Consider the following 21134-nt stretch of genomic DNA (forward strand, 5'->3'; position numbering starts at 1 on the left):
CAACATAAACTTGGTGATTTTTTAACATGTGGTTTGTGGTGAGCTTGAATCCATTTTATTGGTACAAGTGTCGGCTTGCTTTTTCTTCATTGCAAACCATATAAAATAGAACACATGAATCATGATACTAGTGGCAAGACACGTTTTTTCTTTGGTAGATTAGGAAAAGGAAAGAAAAAAAGATTTGATTAGTGATTTTTAACATGGGCATACAATATAAAATTGGGAAAAATGTGTGCAATTATGGGAAGACACGTGTTATTTACACTAACCACTATTTATATTTTTCAAGGTTTTGTAAATTACACTAATACGCTATGAGCTTTCAAATTATTTTCACAAAACTCCTCATGTTAATTTTTCACCTAAAAATTGTCAATCTCATCAAACAAATTTCTCCACATGACAATATTAACCTCATAGATTAGATTGCACACCATGAGGTATAATCGTTGAAGTTAATTTTTTTTATTTGAATAAGTTTTTTTTTTAATGAATCATAAATTTTGATTGAAAATTAAGAAATGAGATTTTTGTTTACGGTGCGTTTGGATGAGAGAAATAAACTTGGGATTTTGACAAAAGTCAGAATTTCTAAATAGACATGAACCAGTTCACGTGTTTGGATTTTAAAAAAAAAATCGAAATTTAGAAATTCTACGTGGGAAAAAACATGGAATTTGGAGATCATAAATCTCAACTTTAAATTCTATCTAAAAGTCATCATTTCTAAAATCCCAAGAGAGATTGAGTTTTTTAAAAAGATTAATTTACAAATAAAGATTAAATTTCGTGTTATAAATCCGTCACCCAAACAAGAAACTTTACAACTAGAACATTAATTTCCGTCATTTTAAATTCCGTCATTTATGAAATCCTTTATACTTCTAAATTTCCTCGTCCAAACACACTGAATTTTTATTTTGTAAGACTACAAAAACTGGAAGAAAAAAAAACGAGTTGAGAGATTAAACTGTAAATCGTTGACAAGTTTAAGGACCCGTTACTTCAAAAAGATAGTGAATAATGACATTGGAGGTATGGACGGACCACCCTATGAGACCGTGAGAGAGATGAGGGAGCTTGAAGACTTTGACGAATACGAGGGAGGGTGAGACCATGGGTAGGTTAGGAGAGATGAATAGGCCAACATTAGATTCATAAGAAAAATGACTTATATATCAATATATAGGCCAACATTATATAACCTTTCTGGTTCAGTTGTTAAGTGACAAAAACCAAGAATTGAACCGGTTCAAGTCAAAATTGGTTACCGGTTCAAATGTCCACTCCTATCAATGCTTCTCAGAGAAAGTAAAAATTAGAGATGGGCTTGATTGGGTTGAAAAAGTAAAACATGCAAACGACCAGACAGTCCACTAGAAGCCCAAAGTTTTAGTTCAAATACCTGCAAGCCCACTTCTCCATTAACCAGCAGAAGAGGAGGAAGAAGAAGGCACAAGACCCGACCATTCATAATGGGCAGCAGGGAGCAGTGAGCAGAGCGCAGAGCAGAGATTGGGAGGGAGGGAGACAGTGAAAAAGACGTTGTTGTCATTTCTTGAGGAATTTTCGGACATAATAGACGCTCCCGAATCTGGATTTCACTTCAAACAAGGCAACCTAAGATTTTTATTTTTATTTTCTTTTAAAGAAAAAAGAAAACTGCTTTTCAGGCTTTACTGCTGGCAATGCGTGCCTCAATGTGTTTTCTGAAGCAGAAAGGGAAAGCAACTATAAATAAATAAATAAATAAAAATTAAACTCCAAAAAAAGTGAGATTTTTATACTCACTCATTCACTCGCTGACACGTGTTAATGTTCCATTGGCCCTTGCCGTTGTGGCCAATCAGGGACCAGTATGTTGTGAAAATAATAGAGTCTGAATTGCAAATGTGAGCTTATTTATTATGGCATTGAAGAGCGCCGCCTGAGAGTCTGAGAGCGGAGGAAAACAAGGACTGTGTATTAAATAAATAAATAGTAATAAAATCTTTTTTTTAATAATAAAATTAAGAAATAAAATTAATTGCAGTAAGTGAAGGGGCATTAATGGCATACCTCTATGTCACTCGGCATCACCCTCGTACTAGCCTTTGCTACAGAAACACTATAGTGGTCCCAATTTTCACCTTGGTTACCAAGGAAAACAAAAACAAGAATAAATCTTTTGCATCCTTGGGGCTCAAACTTTTCTTGGATTTTAGGGTGGAAAGATTATGGAAATTACAGTGCATTTTTTTTTTCAATTGAAAGAAAGAATTTAATTTTTCTCATAAAGAGGGGAAAAAAAAAAAATCAAATTTTCATGGGAAAAATGTTACCACGCAGTGCAGCACCCAAATTAGGTCTCCATTTTTTTTTTCATTTTTCAGTCATTTCACTAGGAAATTGTTCACCTCAAAAAGTGTTTTTGTGTATTTTTACACTTTTGTGTTGATTTTAAGTCAATTGGGCTATAGAATGGGCCCAATGTGCTTATGTATAGTTTAGTTTTGAGCAGTGGCGAAGCCATGAATTTATGTGTTGGGGGGCCAACATATAAACCAAACAAGACATTAAAAAATTTCAAATTTTCACCTTAATAATGTTTGAAAAAATAAAAAAGCAGAAAATAATTGTTTATCCAATTAGGTATCAAAATAACACTCGTCGTTCTTTCATATCTCAAAAACCATTCATGACTGAGTCAATGCTAAACTTTCATGCAATTTCCCTTTCGATGTACATAATCAAAGAGTTTGTGAGAAATTCGTCTTCCATCTTGTTACGAAGCCTAGTTTTTACCATATGCATAGCAGAAAATGATCGCTCTACAGTTGCAATAGAAATAGGAAGAGTAAGCACAAGCGCAACCACTCTATAAACAAGTGGATATGTCGTTGATCTTCTAGTTGTTATCATCCATTGAGATAGATCAGAAATGGTTGACAAGTTTTCGAACTCTGGAAGTTGAACGACGTCATTCTCAAAATGTTGAAGTTATCTTCTCGAACCTATCTTCTCATGTTCTTCAAGGTCTTGCGGGTATAACTTATCTACCAATTGACAAATATCATCAATTCTAAAAGATTTATTCACTTCACGAGGATCCAAAGCCGACCCCAGAATAAGCAACTCTGTTGTTTGATCACTAAATATGATATTTAATTATTGGAGTTGAGAATCTATTGCAGCATAAAAAATATCTATCATGTAATAATGCTTAATCGTAAAATCATCTTGTTGATGGCGAGCTCGACCTCGTCTTGCAACATAATGAGCATTTATATCTAGGATATCTATGTTCTGTGCTTCACACAAACAATTCACCTTGGTAAGCAAAGAATCCCATCAATCATCTCTTAATTCTTGGATGAGTGCTTTAGTGCAAGAAACATGATTCATGGCATTTACGATGTCTTGGGATTGACATTGCAAAGCTTGACAAAGATCATTAGTGATCTCCATAAGTTCTTCTTGACAAAGATCAATAGTGATCTCCATAAGTTCTTTCATAAGATGTAAGATAAAGACAAATTCATATGAAGTCATTTCCTCATAAGCTGCATCAACATCTCCTCATTGAGAATAAGTAGTTCCATTATCAATTATATTAATTAGAACTGTGCATGTTGCACTAAACATATTTACCAAGCTAGTAATTGATTTCAAATAAGAACCCTAACGAGTATCACTAGCACGTTGTAAGGTGCCAATTTGGTTCATTCTTTTTCTAGTCACGAGCTCATCAATTGCAATCATGTGCTCAATTTCAACAGCTTGAGCATTTTTCAGTTCCTCATTACGCTTGCATGAAGCACCAACAATATTGACAATAGAAGTCAATTTAGTGAAAAAGTGGTGAGCATGAATAACTTCTCTTGATGATGCAATTAATGCCAATTGTAATCGATGTGCTAAACAATGAACCTAGTAAGCATATGAAAAATCATTCAAAATCATAGCTTGTAACCCATTCCATTCACCTAGCATGTTACTTGCACCATCGTATCCATGTCCTCTAATATTTTGAATATTTAGTGAATTATGAGACAATATAGAGTATATACCTTTTTTCAGCATTAATGCCTCAGTGTCTAACACATGAACAAGCCCAAAAAAAAGGCTTATGAATAAGACCTTCTTTGTCAACAAATCGCAACACTATAGCCATTTGCTCTCTCTTTGATTCATCACGCGTTTCATCAACAATTATATAAAACTTTGATTCCCCAATTTCTTCACAGATTGTTTTCTTCATTCTAGTTGAAAAAATATGTAAAATTTCATTTTGGATCTGTGGTGATGTGTTAGAGCATTTTTGGGAGCTTTATCTAAGACAATTCCATCAACTTTTTCATTATATGTAGCCAATATTTCTAACATTTGAAGAAAATTTCCACGATTGATTGAATTCTTTTTTTCATCATGGTCTCTAAAGGCACATCCTTGGAATGCAAGCCACCAGACTGCTTCAATTTTTACCTTAAGTCATAATCGATTGTCTGCAATTTGTTGGGAAGAATAACTCTCAACGACTTTCTGTATATGTTGGGATTGATTCATCAAATCCAAACATGATATTTCGGCAATTTTATGAGGGGAGTTAGGATCTTTCCCCTCATGATTTAGAAAAGAACACTTTTTTACATCTCTAACTTTCTTCCAACTTTGAAATCCCTCAAGAGTGAAAGCATTTTTCCCAGAATGTTCAGATGGTTTGTTAAAAAGATAGTACAGTAGATAAAAAGCTACATCTTTCACAGGTGAATATTCTAACCACAAAGGAAATAGTTTGAACCATGAACTTTGAAAGTTACGCTGATGAGTTACTGATCCTGATTTTGGGTACTTAGAAAGTCTAGGTTGGTATGGGCTAGCTTTAATGTAGGCTCGTCGAATTTCATCACGTTGATTAACAAGATAATTCCATATTTGCGGACGTGGCCCTGGATCGCGCTCTAAAGTACTAATATTTTCATATGCTACTGTCTCAATATTAGAATCAGGTACAAATGAGGTAACTTCAGTATGTTTTCTTTTGAAAAATCCAACAATTCTAGGTTGTTTCTTCATCTACAAACCAATTACAAAGTTTATTAAGGACATGATTCATAAATTATTCCACACAATAAAAAAATAATATATTATGCATAGAAGATATAAGATACGAAACATATAACTATAACAATGAAAACTTCAATTTCCACTCATATAAACATATACAAATATATTCTCATAAAAAGCAAATAAACAAAGGAAAAAAAAAACTATGACTATGTAAAGTTATTGTTGGGGTCTTTTTCCATCGGAAAGCTCATCTGGATTTGTTGATTCTTGGACCGCCATAGAGTGGTGAATCAAGCCTTCGTTGCCCCTTTTTCTAAGTTAGCGAGAACTAGACCCAAAGTATCTCGAGGAAGAAGCAAGTCCCAGGGGAGTACTTTGTTCTTCTGACAGCGACTGCGTGTTTTGTGCGGATGTTTCCGGTAGTCTGACAAAGAGTTGAAGATGGTGCATTGATGTTACACAGACTTGGCATGAGAGTTTGCTTTGTGAGTTAAGGTACTAATAGACTTGGCATGAGAGGTTAGGTGTTTCAGATATGGGATGGAGCTTTTTTGAGAGAGAGAGAAAGAGAGAGAGAGAGAGAGAGAGAGAGAGAGAGAGAGAAAGGTGGCTTGAGTAGATTTCCAACAGCTTGACGAAAGCTTTGTCAGGCTCTTAGGTGGCTTGCCAGAAGAGAAAAAAGGGAAGAAATGGAATAATATAGCTTAAAATTGAAGGGTTCCAGAGGTAAGTGGTGATAATTGCTCTCTCTGTATGTGTTTATGGGAGGGAGAGGAAGAATATGGAACAACATGACTTGAGATTGAAGCTTCCAGTAATGAGTAAGGATGTTGCTTGCTGTGGATGAGTTGAAGATGACTTGCTGATGTTGATCTGAGATTATCTGAGCTTGGCATGAGAGCTTGGAATGTGGGAGCTAAAGACCCACAAGTTTAGCAAATGAGAATACTTGTGCTTGGGTTGGTGTTTGATATGCTTGAGTTTGGGTGTTGAGAATTTATTGTTTGAAGCTTTGGCTATGGTGGTTTGATTATTTGGCTATGATAGTTGTTGGGATGCTTATAGCATTCAAATGAATGGGGTTTCAAAGAGCATGGCTGAGGAAAGAAAAGCTTAAGACTTTGAAGGGTATGGTGTTTGTGACAATGATTCTAGAGAAATTTATGAGTTCTAGAAGTTGGAGGATAAAGGAAAAGCCTGAGGCTTGAAAGCTATGGTGTTTATAGTTTGGAAGGGTATGAGAAGGAAGGAAAAGCTTGGAGTTATGGTTTGTGAGGCTTTATAGGGAAAATTTAGGATTTCAATGATAGGAAAATATAAGAAATGGTTGTGATAGCTGAGGAATGGCTGGTATGGCCGCTGCAATGCTTGCAACAGCTGAATGGAAGAAGGAAAGTGGTCTGGTGGTTGCTGAAGGGAGTTGATGGCTGCTGGGATGCTTGCAGCAGCGGAGTGAGGGAGTGTTGGCTGAAGAAAAATTGGTGCCCTTTGCTTGGGTCGTGAATGCCAATTTATAGAGGGTGAGGATTTTCCTTTATTTCCAATAGGTAAAGGGAGGTGCTACAACCAGCCTATTTTCAGTGGTTAAAAGGAAGCACTAGGGCATACTGTTTTCCAGCAGGTGAAGCTAGGTACCATAAACTGATTATTTCCTATGGGTAAAATGAAGCGCTGGAGACTGCTTGTTTCCAGTGGGTAATAAGAAGTTCTGAAAAAGACTTGTTTCCAACGGGTAAAGCTAGGCATTTGGAAAATGACTATTTCCTATGAGTAAAAGGAAGTGCTTGAAAAATATCTTATTTGCTCACCCACATTGGAGAAGTCTAAGTAATGGGCTTGGACTTTGGTGCTCCCAAGTAGTTAGCCCAAAGTCTCCATTATCCAAGAGCTTTCGTGGGCCTTGTGGACCTCGGTAACCTTCCATACCACAATCCCTCATGCAAGCCCCGTAAACCACATGACTTGGGTTCATGTGAGCTTGATAGGTGATTGGCATGAGAAAAATTTATTATTAGTTTGGCATGACATGTACACTATTTCTATATTTTTTTTAATGAATTAAATCCCAAAATACAGCTTGGATTAACGCATGACCGACATTATATGTTATATTGGGCTTTAAATGTCTTTGGGCTTCTCGTGACTTTTTTAGGCCTCAATAGTTATCTAACTTAGAATTAAATTTTTTGAAGCAGGAGGTTGGAGAGCGTTACTGAATTTAATTATTATCTTTTGATGTGTGCGGCTGCTTCAAACTAAGTTCATGTTACTTCATATAGGAACAAAAATTAAAATCCTAATCCTTTTTTATTTGGGTAAAAGTCTACTTCCTATTTGATAAAGGAGATTTTTTGAAACTTTATTTGATTGGTTGCTTTTATTTTTTATTAATATATTGATGGGCCCCAAAATCACTTAGTCTCTCTATTTCGTGAAGAAATCACAGTCTTTTACTTGTAAAGAGAAACACATCTTTCCTTTATTGTGAGGGGTCTACAAACAATAATTATTATATATACTTCCTAAAATATGAAGGAATAAAGGACCAAACATAAAAATTTATCAAACTTATGGGGGGGTCCAGGCCCTTTAGGCCTTCAAATACCTCCGCCATTGGTTTTAGGTGTGTCACTATTGGGGGAGCTTTTATAATAAGAGGGATTTTGGTAAGAGGGTTGAATGAGGGGTTCAATCGCACCATTCATTCATTAAAAAAGTTTAAGTTCAAGATTTTTTTTTCTCTCTCTCTCTCTCTCTCTCTCGTTGGAAGGTGGGATTGAACCCTTCATTCAACTCCCTCACCAAAATTTGAAGGTGTAGGACCCCTTGGAGTAGCATCATGCCCATCTTCGGAGTCTGATCCTTATTCATCACGGTCATCCCCCACAATCATATTACATGCAAAATGATGCATACATTAATAAACCGCTCCAGATCTTCATGATGCCATAATCGAGTTTGAAGAATACCAAATTCTCACTCCACATTCTTGCGGTACGCTTCCTATTTTCATGCAAATAGTTATTTCTTTTTACCCTCAAGTTGAGAAATAGTTTGGATGATGTTTGCCCATTTTGGGTATATCTCATTAGCAAGATAATATCTCTTGGTGTATTTAGTACCATTGTAAACAAATTAAACTTTTGTCTCACGCCCCTCAAGTACCTGAGCAGATAAGAGTGAAGATTAAAGTATATTAAAGTCGTTACGTGACATTCTGAAATACAAATGCCAGGTCCATGTATCAAAAGACACTATGGGTTGGCACGATCCGGTTCTCACCCAAACCGAAATCGGTACTATTTATTAGGTCTGGTTTTTACTGAAAAAGTATATGGTCTGGTGCAGTCCGGTGTGCACATAAGCAGGTTCGATTTTCGATTTTTCTGGCTTTGGAGAATAATCTTCTTCTTCTTTTTTTAATAATAATTTTTTTTTTTTTACAAAACTCAACTAAAATTTAATTTTTTGGGCTTAAAAATTCATAAATGGACCAATTTCATGCAAATGGAGGTGATTGGGCCTAGAAAAGATATATGATTTGGAGTTGGGTTTGGGGAAAGATTAGTTATGGGCTTAGAAATTTACCATTGTGCTTAAATATTTTATTAAAAAATACATAGCCAGTTCAGTTTGGCCCAGTCCCATTTTTTCACTATAAGAACAGGAATTGGACCAAACTGGTCTGGTCCAATATTGGTAACTATTTTTTTTTTTGCTCAATTCGGCTCGGTTTTCTAGTTTAAATGCCCACCTCTAAGATACTACGGGCTCAAGAATAATAATTGATGATCATGGTGCCCCACGTAAGCTCCATGGTGTGAGGTTGGGCATGCAGTCCATGCTGCCAAGCATACCAGGAAACCCACAAGGTTCGTTGGGTGTCGGTCACTGGAGGTATTGTCTTTCGTACATTGCATGGATTGTATGACATGTCTCTTCACCATGTCTTGTCTTCCTTGTGACTAGTGGGGGATCCTTGATTTTTATCCCAAGGGATCAACCTGTAAAAATAAACAAACTTTTTTTGCACAACAAATTCCTTTAAAAATTAAACAATGCCACTATCATTTACAATTCATAGTAAAAAATAAAGACTTGTTTATGTTGTTTATGTATAACTATTAGAAAATCTTATTACAAATTCAATACAAGAGATTTGAAAAAAAAAATAGAAATAATGTGAGTCAAATGAGAATTATTTGAAAATCTTCAATATGAGATTATATTGTGCATATTGGCTCTATATTTGGTTCTCTTAAAGAAAAAAAAAAGTCCAAAACATGCTACTTTTAAAAAGAAAAAGTCAAAATTATTTCTAGTTTTATTTTCAAAATTAATTACGTTGAAAAGGATTTTAAAAACAAGAAAATATAAAGATAAATTTGTGGAGGTAAGATGTTTGGCAATATTTGTTGCACCACTTGTTTAAATTTTCCACCCTTTGATCCATTTGAGGGTTTACTCAAATGTGTGGACAGCCAAAAACGGTCACAAGGCACAGCGGGTAGGGGTGGACATGGTTTAGATTGGATTGGTCGAATTAATTACAATATAATAGTTTGATCCAGTTTGATTTTGTCAAAAATCATGAAGGAAGTTGAACCAAACAAAACTAATTTAATACTGTTTGGTTCGGTCGGTTTGGACCTAAGTCCAGTTCTCTTTCTTTTGCATTTTTTAAACATTGTTAGCCAAGATTTTTGTAGAAATATTACCTAAACTTATACCTCAGTTTCAATTTGTCACCTTAAAGAAAAATTTAAGAGAAATGTCACCTTAATTTTTTAAAATCCATGATTTGTCATATGACTTTAACATCATCCAATTTCCCATCAATTTTGAGGGTATTTTAGTCTTTCCATTTTCAAGGGTATTTTTAAAATGGAAAAATCATTATATATAAAAAAAATACGGTGGGTGACCAAGCAAACTTTAGATCCTTCAACACAAATAGAGTGGCGTAAGTTAATTAAACTATGAAGACAAGAAAGGTGGTTGGATTTTGGGTAGGAAGCTTAAGTAGTTTTAAATCAGGTATCTGAAAATTTTAGACATGCTCAATGAATGCCATAAAATATTCGTACATGCTCAGAGAGAGAGAGAGAGAGAGAGAGAGAGAGAGAGAGAGAGAGAGAGAGAGAGAAGAGGGAGGAGGGGGGGTCCTATGCGATGTATTTGGGTGTGGGTGTTTCAAAATTCAATAATTAATATAACTCAATTCAAATATCCTTATATAGTTATTACTTCATTAGAGTATTACAAATGTAAAATAAAATATAAATAAATAAATATACACATAATGGTTCAGTTTGGTTTAGCCCGGTTTACAAAAACTCAAAAATCAAAATCAAACCATAAATAGTCTGGTTCGGTTTTTAAAATGTTTGACTTTTTCTTGGTTAGTTCGGCCAAATTGATGCCCACCCTACTTGCTTGTTAAAGGTAAACCTATAGAAAGCTTTCATCTTTGGGATTTAAGACGACAACCTCTCAATCCATTTCATCTACTATTGCTTTAGGTTGTGTTTGTAGGTGGTATTATAGTTTCCAAGTTCCAATGTCCAGCTTAATCTCAAAGGTTCTTTGGGGCATTTCGTCGAACAGTTGGTGGGAAATCAGAGGCCACCACCCAACCTTCCATGGGGTTGTTATAAAAGCTGCCATGGAGGTTTTCCGGCATTGAAAGGGTCAAGCGACCCCGTTTATCCCTATGTGAGTCCGCCACTGCTTGTGACAGTCATGCCAACCACTATTTCACATTCAAAAGTGAAACAAATTTGTTGGCTCATTGTATTATGGTGGAGGAGAAAGATATTCATACAAGAGATGAATAATTCTGAAGGCTTTGACATTTAGAGATAAATGGATGATATTGAGAATAAAAATTTGAGGGTTGAGATGTTGTAGGGGTCTTTTTGTTCCAACAGCCTGACAAATGGGCTTGGGCTGCCGTAAGGAAAAGGCAAACAAAATTGTCCTTGTGACTGAGTTTGAGAACCAAGCTTCAAAAGAGTTTTGAAAAGTTTGTAAAACCTTAGAAAACACCTTTGGTTCCTTTCACCAATAACCAGATGAATGTGACAGATTAGTAATATAGCTTGGCTTAAGAAGCTTGTGGCATGGGAGCTAAGCCTTCACGAGTTTAGCAGTAGAGAGAAAGAGCATGAATTTCTAATGGAAACGAAGGCGTAAAGTAAGGGGGAGAGAGATTTGGGAAGATTTTGACTAAGGAAGAAATGGAGAGATAGAAGTAGAGAATGGGGTGTCTTGAGTAAATTTCCAACTGATCGACAAAAGCTTGGTCGTGCTATGGATGGTGGTGTGTTTGCTGGGCAGAAAGAGTCTCCTTTTATAGGCGCTGGGACCTTTAATTTTATCAAGCCTCTCTCTCCCTTTTCCTTCACTTTCTCCCATTCACTCTTATTTGGTGAAATTTCCCCAGCCTGAGCATATAGGCACCAAGCCTTTTGGGGTTCCAAGATCTTCACACAGTTGGACCTCTCCATGTGAGTGAGGTGCTGCCCTCTTTTTATTATGGTTTTCCTATTAGAGCTTGCAGAAGAAAGAAACAGGGGTAAAGGCATTAGTCTAATAGGTATTCCTCTTGCGCATATGAATCTCCGTTGGTTTTTACAATGGTCTGCTATTTGAATTGGTTCTGAGGTTTTTGACAAGCTAGATACGATGCTAGATATTTTATAAGGTACTGGGTTGGGCTTTTCTAAGGTATTGGGTCATTGGCATTTTTATTTCCAGCGGCTAGCTAATCCTTCATGGTTTTGTCAAGCTGATGGAAACAACTTATTTGCTTCTTTCTTTGTCAAGGCGCTGGGCATCTTAGCTGGTGCGAGATTTTCCTAAGTATTGTAAACTATTGCATATCTTCCTAAGGCATTGGGCCATTTTTTCTCTCTCCCTTGCCTACCCATATGTTTGGGTTCAAGAAAGGGACTTGAGTTTTGGTGCTCTGAAGTAGCCCAAAACTTTCATCCCTTGAACATCAATAGGTCTCGTGAATACTTATAACCATCTATACTACAACCTACTCAGCAAGCCCCAGACGTTCACGTGGCTTGGGTCCACTTAAGCTTGCAGCGCGGCTCGATGTCAAACTAACTGTTTTCGCTTGGCATGTTGCATGTTTGCTTGGCGTGGCATGTTGCACACAACTCATGCAAGCGCATCCGACAAATTCATGCGTATCCTAGTCGGGCTTCTTCCTCAATTAAGCGTTGCGTTGAACTAGAAATATGTTTGGACCCAGCCTTAAATTTTTTGGGTCTCAACAGATGGACATGAGAGATTCTGTCTAGCTATTGAAAATAAAATTTTATAATGTTAGAATCTCGAATTTTATACAAATACATGAAAATCCAAATGTACATGAAAGTTTAAAATTTCTAATGAAATTCTATGTTATCAGAATTTTAAAAAATTAACACAAATAAATTAATACATGACAATCTAAATTCATTTCCTCCATTGTTGCAAAGACTACATTTGCATAAACTGCATGGAAATCTTATTTTTTACATCCTAAATTGGCATCTCCCCACTCTAAACATTCTTATAAAATTATGTAGACATGAAAAAAAAAAAAAAAAAACAGTGAAGAGAATCTTTTGAAGTCTTTCCCTTTCCTTTACCTTCCTCTTCATCCCCTTTCTCTCCGATGCTGTTTGGTCTTTTCCCTCTCAATTACTGAATTACTTTCCCTTTGTCTGAGATATGTAGAGATGCCTATTGCCAACTCCCCTACGAAAAGACTTAATAAAGTATCTCAAAAGCCCTCTGCTTTTATTTCTTTGTCTGCCATTAAAATGCCATAAATATAACCACTTTACTTCTTCTCTCCCATCCCCACTTGCCACCATCTCTCCCTTTCCCTCTCACGCTCTCTCTCTCTCTCTCTCTCTCTAGGTAGAGAGAGAATAAAAAACTCTGGTCATTTTCCGGCGGTTGCTCTCGTTTTCACTTTACTTAATATCTCCCATTTTCCATCTTTGTCATTGACTCTTCACCTGAAAATGGGTTGATATTTTGCGTCCAAAGTCACACGAAAACTGGTTTCAGGGTTCTGCCATTAATCCCATTTTCACATCTGGGTTTCCTCTAATCCCAACACAACCCATCAAAAATAGAGAAAGGCGCGACCTTTATTAAGCCAAAAAAAAAAAACACACACACACACACACACACAAACACAAACAAAGAACAAGAAAACATGATCAGTTTCACAGACCTCTACCACGTTCTCACAGCTGTTGTGCCACTCTATGTGGCCATGATCTTAGCCTACGGCTCAGTGAAATGGTGGAAGATCTTCAGCCCTGATCAGTGTTCGGGCATAAACCGCTTTGTGGCTCTGTTTGCAGTTCCTCTGCTCTCTTTCCACTTCATCTCTACCAACAATCCCTATGCCATGAACTACAGGTTCATAGCAGCTGACACTCTTCAGAAAGTCATAGTCTTGGTGGCCCTAGCAGTATGGTCAAGAACCAGCTCAAGAGGCTCTCTAGAATGGTCCATAACTCTCTTTTCTCTCTCCACTCTCCCCAACACTCTGGTCATGGGCATACCCTTGTTAAAGGGCATGTATGGAGATGCCTCAGGCAGCTTGATGGTCCAAATTGTGGTCCTCCAATGCATTATTTGGTACACTCTGATGCTCTTCTTGTTTGAGTACAGAGGAGCTAGGCTCTTGATTGGGGAACAGTTCCCAGACACTGCTGGCTCCATCATTTCCTTCAGGGTTGATTCTGATATCATTTCCTTAGATGGGAAAGAGCCGTTGCAAACTGAAGCTGAGGTTGGTGAAGATGGCAAGCTCCATGTCACTGTCAGAAAATCTACAAGCTCTCGCTCTGAAATCTACTCCAGAAGATCCCACGGACCCAACTCTGGCGTTTCCTTAACTCCAAGGCCTTCGAATCTAACAAATGCTGAGATTTACAGCCTTCAGTCTTCAAGAAACCCAACTCCCAGAGGCTCAAGCTTTAACCACACTGATTTCTACTCCATGGTGAACGGCAAGAACATGAGCAATGCGAGTCCAAGGCAGTCAAATTATGGAAATGTTGGGTTTGATGAAGAGGCAGGAGGAGTTGGGATGAGAGGAGGAACAAATGGGGTTTATCCGCCGGGGAATTCGGGGTATCCCGCACCTCCTACGGCCGGAATTTTCTCTCCGGTGACAGGGCCCAATGCGAAGAAGAAACCCAATGGGGCTGATGGCGGTAAAGATCTTCACATGTTTGTTTGGAGCTCAAGCGCCTCACCTGTGTCTGAAGGAGGCATTCATGTTTTCAGAGGTGGAGAGTATGGCAACGACATTGGTGGGGTTGCTCACCAAAAGGGTATGCTAATTTGCCAACACTAATCTTTGAGAATATTTGTCACATGGGCATGCTTGTTTTGGCTCTATTATTAGATTGTTGTGTTTGTGATGTGTAAACTATTTGTTAAGGTTTTGGATCTTTCTGTACATTTATGCAAACTGTATTTGTCTGGATGAATGTGGGATTTGATTTTTATCTGCTTGTGGGTGAAGAAGTGGGGTTTGTTGGATTTTGTTTGTTATGCCCTTTCCTATATGCCCCATTTTTCTCTTGTTGCTTTTCCAAAACAAAATCCCCTGTTTTTTGTTTCTGGGTCTTATTTTGTCATTACTGGTGACTAGTGGCATTGCTTTTTGTCATGTCCTTTTTTCCTCATGTTTTGATCTGCAACAATTGGTTTTTGCTTTCATATTTAGATTATGATGAGTTTGGCCGAGATGAGTTCAGCTTTGACAACAGACCAAATTCAAATGGGGTTGACCGGGAAGGTCCTGTGCTTTCCAAGTTGGGTTCAAGCTCCACCACTGAACTCCATCCCAAGACAGCTCATGGTGAACCAAAGGCCACAGCCATGCCACCTGCTAGTGTTATGACCAGACTGATTCTTATCATGGTTTGGCGAAAACTCATTCGGAACCCAAACACTTACTCCAGCCTTATTGGCCTCACCTGGTCTTTAGTCTCATATAAGTAAGCATAACTAAATTGTGAAATACTTTCAAGAGGGGCTTTACAATCATAATTGGAAGTTTATAATCTGTGTTGTGATTTTTCAGGTGGCACGTTGTTATGCCCGCAATCGTGGCCCGTTCAATCGCCATTCTGTCAGATGCAGGTCTTGGAATGGCCATGTTTAGTCTTGGTATGTTAAATTTGCAAAGTTAATGCTTTTGTGCTAAATATTGTACAACTCTAGTTGGACAACATGTTCTTAGATGGCTGAAATATGTATTATTGATGAGCATTATCTTTAATGGGATTGCAGGCTTGTTCATGGCATTACAACCAAAGATGATTGCCTGTGGAAATTCAGTTGCTTCCTTTGCCATGGCAGTTCGATTCCTCTCTGGTCCGGCTGTCATGGCGGCAGCCTCAATTGCTGTAGGACTGCGAGGTGTTCTGTTGCACATTGCCATTGTACAGGTAATGAAAGTTTGCCTGTGGAAAATTCTTCAAAGGCTTCAATGGATAACAAATAACCTTTTGTTCTGTGATTTCAGGCAGCTCTTCCACAAGGGATTGTTCCCTTTGTCTTTGCCAAGGAATACAATGTTCATCCTGACATACTAAGCACCGGGTTCGAAACATGAACTCTCATCTTGATTGTAATTCCACTTCTTAGTCTTAAACTTGTAGTAATCTGATATAAGCAAGTTTGTTTGTGTTCTGCAGGGTTATTTTTGGAATGCTAATTGCTCTGCCTATCACATTGGTTTACTACATCCTGCTTGGACTGTGAAACAGAGAATCTCTTAACTTGTTGAGCAAACAGTAGTCATAATGTAGTTCTCACCATTTTGGCATTGGGATTTTGCTTTTTGGCTCTCTAACAGAAGAACAGCATAGATTTTCAGAAGAACGTAGACAAGAAGAAGATAGAGATGTGGGAGGAAATATAATGACAAGTTCTCTTCACACAAGGTAGATAGAGAGAGGAGAGAGAAGAATCAGAGATGGAGAAATGAGCTTTTGTGGAAGCTCTGCTACTTTTTTATTCTCATTTTGCCTTTTTCTATGAACCTTTTGTGCCTTTGTTTTTTTGTTCTTTTGATGAAGTGAAGCTTGTTTGTAGTTGGAGGTGCCCTCTACTTTTTTAATCTTTTCTTTTTTCCTAAGGTCAAAAAGGATTTAAACCCAACTGGAATCTCTATGCAAGAAATTTAAAGCCAAACCAAAACTGCTTTTTCTACAAGAAAAAGTCTGCAGCCAAACAGTGGATGCCTTCCGCAGCCTAACATATCAAATGCATGCGAGTTGTTTATTGGATTTTGTGGTAATGTTACCAGCTGTGAGCTGTGACTTGAGTAAATATAGCCCAATATAATACATATCTGCTTTTTTCTCAAGCATTTAAATTTAATTTTGGTCATATCTGCTTGGAACTTGAAAATGAGAGGCATGGCAAAAGCTTTGCAGGCAAGCTGCTAGAAAAGATAAAGCAAATGTATAGCAGCAGCCTAGCTGACATGCTGAGGGGAGCCTATCTCCATAGCCAATGTCGGTTGGTATTGCTCAAAGTCTTGCTTTAAGGATGTGTTTGGCAGACCTTGTAAACCTCTCTGCTGCTGGTCTTTGAATTGGGGAACACTAGGGACCGCTGAGAGAGAAAATTGCTATCCAAATGAACGAGGAGCTTAAACTTTAACTTTTGCAGCAAGTTGCCCAATAAAGTTTCTGCTGAGAATATTTATTTTCCATAAGAATGGAAAATATTTTCAACCTTTTTATAGCGTGTGATTTGAACCTCTTTTTGCTCGTTGTGTTGTCTCTCAACCAGTGAAAAGCTCTTCAGCATGCTAGTAGGTCGGGATGAGTGGTTGCTTGCTGTCCAGGATTTTTTCTAGGGTTTGTTGCACTTAAGTTGTCACGCTTGGATTTAACCTTAAACCAAATCAAAAGGAGTGAAATCCAAATTCACTTGAAAGAGTAGTTAAACCAAGATTGTTTTACATAGTTATGGAACTTCTAGTGTATATTATCTTTCAAAAGTACAACATTAACCTTTTAAAAGGATTCTAAAGCTTTTAAGATAACCACAAGATCTCATATTTCGTGGCCAAAACGTCAAAAAAGAGCTTAACTTCAAGTCTAATCTTTTCTAAAAGGGATCGGAAATGGTGCGTTATAAAGCTCGGTAAGCAAAAATATTCATGGCCATGAGTGAGGGTGAGGACCACAACTATATAGGAGCTGACACACAAGTAATATTCCAAATTTGCTATATTTTGGGTTCTAACCCGTTTGGTTCATGAGAAAGGAGGCTTGGAGATGTGAAATTAATTGATTTTCCATGTTTGATAAGTCCATGTATGGGAAATGGTTGCTTGGTACATTGGCAAGTATGGAAGAAAATGAAGTCCTCCTCCCAACTTGGGTTTTGTTTTCCCTCATCATGAGAAAGTTTGGGGAAACGAGCAAACATTCAATGCACATTTTTCATGATCATTTTGTCCCCATTAACAATTTAGAATTACAATATATCATTAAATGCACTTATTTTTTATTTGATTTAATATGGATATAATTGAAAAATTATACAAACTTTGTTTTCCATTCCTACTCAAAACAAATATGAGAAATGAAATAAAGTGAAATCTCCCGGTTACTTTCTCGGCATTACAAAACGTGGGAAAGAAATTTTTCATTTCTCATCCCTTAAAAAATAACATGGGAAATGATTTCCTTTTAAATCCGTTCCGCGAACCAAACGAGACCTAAGAGGACAATAAATTTTTGGAGCCCTACTGCGAAATGAACTAAAGTTTCAAGTCTTGACCTAAAAGTTTCAAGTTTCTTCTATTTTCACTTTCCAATCTGATTGAAGCCTAACAAAATTCTTTTGCAATAGGAATGAAGTTAATGAGTTCTCTTCCCTCCTCCATGCCACCGCACCATCTAAATCCCATAAAGAGAGAGGAGAGAGCTGGAGAGCAAATCTTGAGGATACAGACTACTTGTCAAAATGTACATCTTCTCATCTCATGACACACACAGCCATCATAATCATCCTTCATCATTTCAATTCATCAAAAGCCGCATCTTCAGTTAAAGCAAGCTAGATTTATGGGTCTGCTATAAAATATGTAGTTTGGGTCCTTCCTTGAGAGAGAGAGAGTAGTCAATGATGGTGATCATTAAAGAAAATGGTATTAAGTATTCAAATGTGTGAGTGACAGCAATCTCAATCAAAGTGACTGTCTGGTTTGCTTAAACTTTTTTTTTCTTAAGTAGTGCTTCCACCTTTTCTCTTCCTTTTTCATGGAAAACCTAATTGAACCAGGAAAGTTGTATGCAGAGCATGAGATGATTCTACAGAATATAATGATGAAACCCAGCAGCCACCTTGTATTTTTAATCATCTTTCAAGGAATGTGCAGCACGTGTGCCACTTGGGTCACATTGCCCCATTCAAACTTTTCTTTGTTTTATGCCCCACATATTATATAAATATAAATGCATATGTTATTAGTTGTAAAGTCACATGGAAGAGTACTAGTTTTATAAGAAGAGAATGTTTGTGAATACATGGGTTATGTGACAGTTTGGTGTTAGTGGCGACCAAAAAGCCTGTTTTTTTACTTAATAAAATCAAAAGATAAAAGCCGACGGGTTTAGAAAGAGCTTTAACTTGCATACGAGTGATTTCAGGTTTTAATCTTCGTGACTTCTTGACATTATATGTGTAATCTTCTTCTCCAATATCGTTGGTATAAAAAGAAATTAAAAAGGAAAAAGAAAACCAAACAAAAGCAGAATGGTGGGGTGTGTAGGTGCTTGATGCATCCAGTGCGGGCTCAAGCTAATTTTGAGTGGCTTTTCTTACTTGAGGCCCAAAATATATCAGATTCCCTACATCTCACTGTATAGCCCAAATAAAAAAGTCCTAAACAAAAAGAGACCACCCAAAATTAAGAAGAGAGGTATTGAAATTAAGAGCCCGTGAACAAATACTTCATGGTCCATCCATATAAAAACAGATCCAAACCGCAAGCATCTTCGCTCATAAGGAGGCTAGAATAAGGGGTTATTGTGAGGGGTTATAATGAGAGGGTTCTTAATAGTTGTTCGATTTAGTGTATGGTTATTATTGAACTGTTAGATTGAACTCCTTCATTGTTACCCCTCAACATAGCTCCTCATTATAGAAGCTCCCCCTTTACTTAAGACAAAGAATAATGTTTGGTCTAAGATTCGATCTAAACTTGTGGGTCCTTAATTCCCATGCCACAAGCTTGTCATGCCAAATATTTTCCACATTATCAACACTTTCTCAAACTCAAGTAACATCCTTCCACTATTAGACCATATGCCCCTCCGTCCATCTCTCACTAACATGTATTGCTATGTGTTGACATGAAATAAATTAACTGTTTTTTTCCCAACTAAATTGTTTCCATATTCATTTTCTATGCTTACTTATCTCTTTGTGACACAGTCAACATGTCTACATGATTGATTTGTAAAGTATCAGACATGATATATATATATATATAGTCCCTTTCTATTGAGGGATTCTTCAAATAATTTTATTTGAAGGATACCTTTTAGGGTATTCTATAAATTTTTTTCCAACAATCCAAATCATCTATTTTTTAAGTCAACATTCATAGATCATCTTTACAAAAAATTAGACAAATCGGAAACCATTTCGACATCCAATTGTATTCTACAAAATCAATGAATACGGTGCTCCAAGAAAGTACTAAAATTTCAATAACACAATTGAGTGGTCAAATGATATCGGATTCAAGTAATTTTTTGTAGAGATGATTTTTGAATGATTATCTAAAACATAGACGGTTTGAATTAGTGAAATACAATGCGAAATAGGCCTTACAAAAATGTCCATCAAATAAGTTAATTTGAAGAATCCTCAATAAAAGCTATATATATTCCAAAATGTACGAGCGGACTGTCGTCAAGTGATCTTACCCAAGACAAATGCTGCTTGTTTTTTGTTTTTGTTTTTGTGGTCCATTACAAAAGTAAATATAATGCTTACAAAAACATGTCGAACTATCAACAAGAATTAAACGACCAGGCATTTACACTCGACAAGTAGATTCTGATTTGAATTCCAAACTGGAAAATGTGCAACTTTTGTTTGGAAAAGAGTAAACCAACAACAAAAATGGCTTGACTTTTGCCCCCCGGCCCTCTTTTCTTTCGTACCATGTTTAATTTGAAACGAAAATATTCACATTGGGAAATAGTAGGCGGAATGTTTAATTTGAAACGAAAATATTCACATTGGGAAATAGTAGGCGGGTCATGTAACACGTTGAAACTGAGAAACTTGATCTTAAATAAAATAAAAGAGTTATTTACGCTAATACTCACGGAGGTTTTTAATTTTTTTTTAAATACCTTTAAGATTTCAGAAATTACATGAACACCCATTGAGGTTTTAAATTGTTTTCACAAAACCCCTTTTCATTGACTTTTCGTTCAAAAATTGATGATTTTATATAAAATATTTCTTCAAATGATAAAGTTAGCTTTTGAGATTAGATTGCACATACATTTATTGTTTGTTATTTACATAATTTTTATTATATGAAATCATCAAGCTTTGGACGAAAAATTAATAAAAATGGGTTTTATGAAAACAATTTAAAACCTCAAGGAGTTTTATGAAAAAGCCAAAAATCTCAGGAGGTGTTCATGAAATTTCTCCATTTTCTATTTGGATCATTGATTAAAAACAAAATGTTAAAGAAAGAGTAACTATAATCTGGAAACATCCATTCTCAATCCTAGGAGTACTTTAATAATCCCATCCAGAAAAATATGGCAGGATACTCGAAATATGCTTATGCTAGAGATGCTAAAATAAAGCAAAACTATAAAGTCCAAGGTCGCAGATGTGATTATTGTTCAAGTTATGTATGTGAGTGTTTGTGCATATTCTCAAATATTTGAGTTACAAGTCTCTTACTAATTAAATTTTTTTAAACCAAAAAAAAAAAAAACATTTAGTCCACACATTGCTTACATGGCTTCCACATCCACAAAAAAATG

At 36.6% G+C, this 21134-nt stretch overlaps 1 protein-coding gene across 1 annotated transcript; it reads left to right on the top strand.

Moving 5' to 3' along the window:
- On the top strand, positions 12352-16199 carry LOC18770421 (probable auxin efflux carrier component 1b). The gene is made up of 6 exons (XM_007204150.2): positions 12352-14411; positions 14810-15083; positions 15170-15255; positions 15379-15536; positions 15614-15690; positions 15786-16199. The coding sequence occupies exons 1-6, from the start codon at positions 13280-13282 to the stop codon at positions 15850-15852; spliced, it is 1794 nt and encodes a 597-aa protein (XP_007204212.1). The 5' UTR covers positions 12352-13279; the 3' UTR covers positions 15853-16199.

This window comes from Prunus persica, chromosome G7 (genome assembly GCF_000346465.2).
Source record: "Prunus persica cultivar Lovell chromosome G7, Prunus_persica_NCBIv2, whole genome shotgun sequence".
In the NCBI taxonomy this organism is placed as follows: Eukaryota; Viridiplantae; Streptophyta; class Magnoliopsida; order Rosales; family Rosaceae; genus Prunus; species Prunus persica.